The 4,843-nt window shown below is 33.7% G+C and overlaps 1 protein-coding gene across 1 annotated transcript; it reads right to left on the bottom strand.

Moving 5' to 3' along the window:
* Positions 1 to 4: 4 nt before the first annotated feature.
* LOC121310766 (olfactory receptor 51F2-like) lies at positions 5 to 916 on the bottom strand (the record flags this gene model as incomplete). The annotated part of the gene is made up of 1 exon (XM_041243701.1): positions 5 to 916. A coding segment is annotated over exon 1 (912 nt), but the record flags the coding sequence as incomplete, so codon positions are not given.
* Between the last annotated feature and the right edge of the window lie 3,927 nt (positions 917 to 4,843).

The following is a 4,843-nucleotide window of genomic DNA, read 5'->3' as shown; positions in this document are numbered from 1 at the left end:
CAGTCTTTAAAGTGTATATAATCGGATTAAGGAGAGGAGGTATAGCCGCAGACAGAGATGTGTTAAGAATTCTGGTGTCTGTGTCGATAGTCACGTTTACCCACGCTATGATATAGGTCACTAACAGCGGTGTATAAAACACTGCTACTAGGGTTAAATGAGTTGTGCACGTTTTAAATGCTTTACGTCTTTCTTCTGCCGATGCAATCTTCAAGAGGGCAACTATAATGCACACATAGGACAGCATAATGAACGCCAAAGGGAGAAAAAATAAAACAACGATATAAAATGCAGCCATAAACCAATTTGCAGAATAATCACTGCAAGTGTTTTTAAATACTGGTCCGTGATCACAAAAGTAGCTGTTAATGATCGTAGATTTACAGAATGACAATCGAGGAATGAGAGCGACCATGACCATAACCACAACGAAAGGAATTACCCAGGAAACAATTATAACTAAAACCATTTTTGTGTTTGAGTTGAGTGTGTTGCTTCTCAGGGGAAAGCAGATAGCTATTAACCTGTCATAAGCTAAAACAGAGAGAGCAAATGATTCCATCGAAGAAAAATAATGTACAAAGAACATCTGCGTTAAACAGGCATCATAAAAAACAAATCTGGCATTGAAAAGAAAAGCATCGATCGATTTTGGAATAAGTGCTGTACTATAACTGACATCCACCACGGCTAAGCTAAAAATTGCAAAGTACTTTGGTGTATGCAAGCTGTCTGCAAACCAAATTATTGACATGATCAGAAAGTTTGCTAACAATGTTGCAATGTAAACAATTGACAGGAATACAAAATAATAATCAGTGTGCTGCAAAGCATAAAAACCTCTGATGTAAAACCCAACTGGTCGCACAAAGGTAGTGTTGTGGACCGATGCAGTTGTTCCAACCTGCGTGTCCATGTCTTTCCACCATGCAAGTAGTCTATGCATTAACACGCAAATTGATTCAATAATAATATAATAATAATAATACAAATAATAATAATATAACGTATGTTATTCCTATACTTATTGTACCAAAGTAGATTATGTCTGGGTAAAACAAACACACAAAAACATGAATTGATAATAAAAAAAACCTCCTGATGTAAAACCCAACTTGGTCGCACAAGGTAGTGTGTGGACCGATTGCAGGGTTCCAACCTGCGGTGTCCAGTCCTCCACCTGTTAAATAATAATAATAAATAATATAAGACTAATAATACAGCCTAATAATAATAATAATATTACATTTCCTGATACAAATAAGCCTGCTGATTATGTCTGTGTAAAACAAACACACAAAAACATGAACTATATTATACACATTTAAACTTAACTGACTACAATACATGCACACTCATTTTAAAGGAAATATTAGTGTAATGTCTCATTTTCCTTTAAAACTTCTGTAATCATGGCTAGCATGTATGTGCAATAAACTGGCACAATTACTGAAATAATAAAACAATAGCATGCAAAAGAAAAATGTATACCAACCTCTCAAAATTGTCAAGGCAGAACCGTACCTCTGAAATCTGTGTCTGTCCTAGAAAAGCAGGGAATGCTGGCTAATATATAAGGAAACCTCTAAACAAATCATGTCTCAAGATTCACTGGGGATCAAATCATACTGGGTCATTATATTGCTTGTAAACTTTTAGATTAATTGCATCATTTAATTCTTAATAGGATCCTGTACATGCAGGTATAACTATGACATGTTTTCAAGCCTGCATCTATACACTCTTCTTATGTGTTAAGAAGAACCAAAACGATAAGTGTACAGCACTGACATGGCACTTTGAATGTGACTAAACTGATCCACTTGTGTCTGAAAGTTTGAATTTAACAGCATTAGGTTAAAGTAAGTAAATAAATCCATATAAAATACCAAGACATTTCCTGCAGGCACATTTCTCTAATGTCCATTAGTTGCTTCACAAGTTGCTAGAAAAAGTTACCTTGCTTTCCCAGAGGAGACCAATGTTGAACAGTTTACAGACAACAGGTATCACTTTGACTGCGATGATGGCACAAAACAATTATATAAACACGGGGTCCTGTATAAATTCGCTTTTTGATAAACAACAGTATTTTGAATCCTTTAATATGGGTTTTCGCTCATGGATTTTCTTTACATAAAATACATAATATAAAATAAACGTAAGAATCGGCAATATATTATATTCTTTATTGTTTATTATTTTTTTTCTGAAGGTTCAGTGCTGTTTCAGCCAAACCTCACAAGCTAGTTCTATAGATCTATTTTGTTTTATCAGATCGGAAATACATACATGTTTTGTATGTATTTGCATACATCTTAAACACAGAATTGCCTTAACAGTCCCAACTGTCATAATTATTGTGATTTTTTCTTTCGTAATTGCTGTCATTAGCCTTTGCAGGGACCCTGAGCATTGAGACAAATCTCCAGGTCAGGAAATCTGGTCTGAGAATCTATTATTTGGGACACTTGATGAAGAGCATGTACGCGTGGTTCTACTGTGTCAAAAAGTCCTGAACAGTAAGCGTCTCCATATGATATGTGTTGTGTGTATATATATTATATATACACACACATTTATATATATATATAATATATGTGTATATAATATGTATATATATAATATATATATATAATATATATTGCAAAGTAATTACTATATAGGCCTAGTGTTGTAATGTAATGTTGTTTTCAGAATTCATTCTATTATATAGTCTAATATGTTTGGGTTGGTGAATGCATTCAGGGACAACTATAAAAATAAAAAACACTGTTTCACAACCATGGGCCTAAAAAACCTGAATACTTGGTACCGTAGTGTAGCAATAAGAAATAAAAGAAAATATACGTAAAAAGCTTTACCATCACAGAACTTGATGCTTCCTACTGGACCAGACCCCAGTTACTTCTTAGCTTGCTGTAGACATGAAATACCATTCTTTTTACCAGAGGCAACTTTTTATTTTTGTTGACGTCATTAGTGATCCATTGTGAGAACCTAAAATTGTCGAAGTTGATCCTTGCTGTCTTGTAGATTAAACAGAAATGTTGAATGTTAAAGAGCGCTTTTGTATCAATGAATGCATACACTGCAAGGATCCATGGTGGAATACCACTACTTTTGCTATAAAAATCTTAGCAAACTATTGCCAGCACTACAATAAAAACACAGTGCAACACACAGTATAATTACTACATATTTCTGAGATCCATAAGCATCTGTGGATTTTATTTAAGAAATGCAATAAGGCTCCAAGACATACAGGTGTAAGCCACTTTCTTTTCTTCTTCTTCTTTTTCATATTACACAAGTCAAATCAGTATCACTTGAACATTCTAACCATTTATCAGGGACCAGCAAGAATTTCATTGTCCATAAAACATGACAGCTTGTAGATTTAACAGGGACAGCTATCTTGGAGTAAGCTTCCCTAATACCAAACAAGTAGACTGCAATGTGACCCCTCTCAAAGCAGGATTTACTGTATCTTGTGTTGATATTTAGCTGTTTAATGAAGACATCCAGTGGCCAACGATTGGCATGTTATCTGCCAGCTTGTCCATCAGACAGTAATGATCTGGATTATTACAATCCATGTCTGTGACAGATGGCTTTACATTACTCTAAAGGGCTTGCAAGATCTTTAGGTGAGCAGCAACACCCAGTTATCTCTGTGCTGAAGGACAGCTGCAAGTCTTTGATTTTCATTTTCTATGTTAAATCTGTTAATTTCCACATCTGTAGAACTGAGGATAAAAGAAAAGCAAGGCTGGCATCAACAGACAACTTTTCTTAGCATCAAGAAACAAAACAAACACAAAAATGGACTATAATTTTTACCTTTTAAAATAGCTTCTACTTTTTAGATTATAGATCTAGAAATACAACGTTTATTGAAACCTTTGATAAAACACTATTGACTCACATTATGGTGGGACAAGAAAGAGTTAACAACAATATATAGAGTGGGCATAATCAACCTCAGAACATTACATTATTTCCCACTATAAGCCTGAACTCCAGTATTTAAACTTTTGCATTTAAACTTTTCTTTAAAAAAAAAAAAAAGGTTTGCTTTTAAACTTTTACTAAACCAGTAGATGTGAGATCAGGGCATACATGCTTTTCATTAATGTGATTGGCCATTGTGTTAAATAACATGTGGTAAAGGCAGCTCTGCATTCTGCAGCTGCTAATATAAATTGATTAGATCTTGAAAAAGTATATGCACAAGTATTTCCCAGTTCAGTCAAGCAATTAATAGTTGTTCCTCAAGCCTGACATAAAACCTATAAAGGTTTGATTCTGGTCTAAATGTATTACTCACCTAAAATGAATCCTATAACGCTTCTTCTATTCAAATTTAACTATGATAGACAATACAAATAATTAGACGATTCATCAAATTATGTAAGTAAACATACTTTAATATAATACAAAAATTACAATTTAATAGCAAAGTTACCAGTACTCACAATTCGTAGAAGTATTCTTCTTTGTATCTTTCAGCTCTCATTTATTGTATGGCAAGTCTAATGAACATTTTAAAATATTCTATTTTTGAACGTAATCTCATCATACATGTTATTTTTATTCTATTACCGGTAACACTAGTTTTACGTAGTCAGTAGATTCCACTTTAATCTAAAGCAAAGCTTATCTATGATCTCTGTCAGGCTTTCATTTTTTGTTGCATAATTGCAATACCTCTTCTTTTGTTTGGGAGTATAATTAAATGGGGCTTGGATCTTTTATTGTACACTGAAAAACATTCCGTCAATTAAAAATCCTATTTAACTTCAGGGTTGCAACATCAACGGGACTTGTCTCTTTACCTTAA

This window comes from Polyodon spathula, unplaced genomic scaffold, assembly GCF_017654505.1.
Source record: "Polyodon spathula isolate WHYD16114869_AA unplaced genomic scaffold, ASM1765450v1 scaffolds_2434, whole genome shotgun sequence".
Taxonomy (NCBI): domain Eukaryota; kingdom Metazoa; phylum Chordata; class Actinopteri; order Acipenseriformes; family Polyodontidae; genus Polyodon; species Polyodon spathula.
Note: the sequence above shows the minus strand (reverse complement) of the source record. Positions and strands in the feature narration are given on the sequence as shown.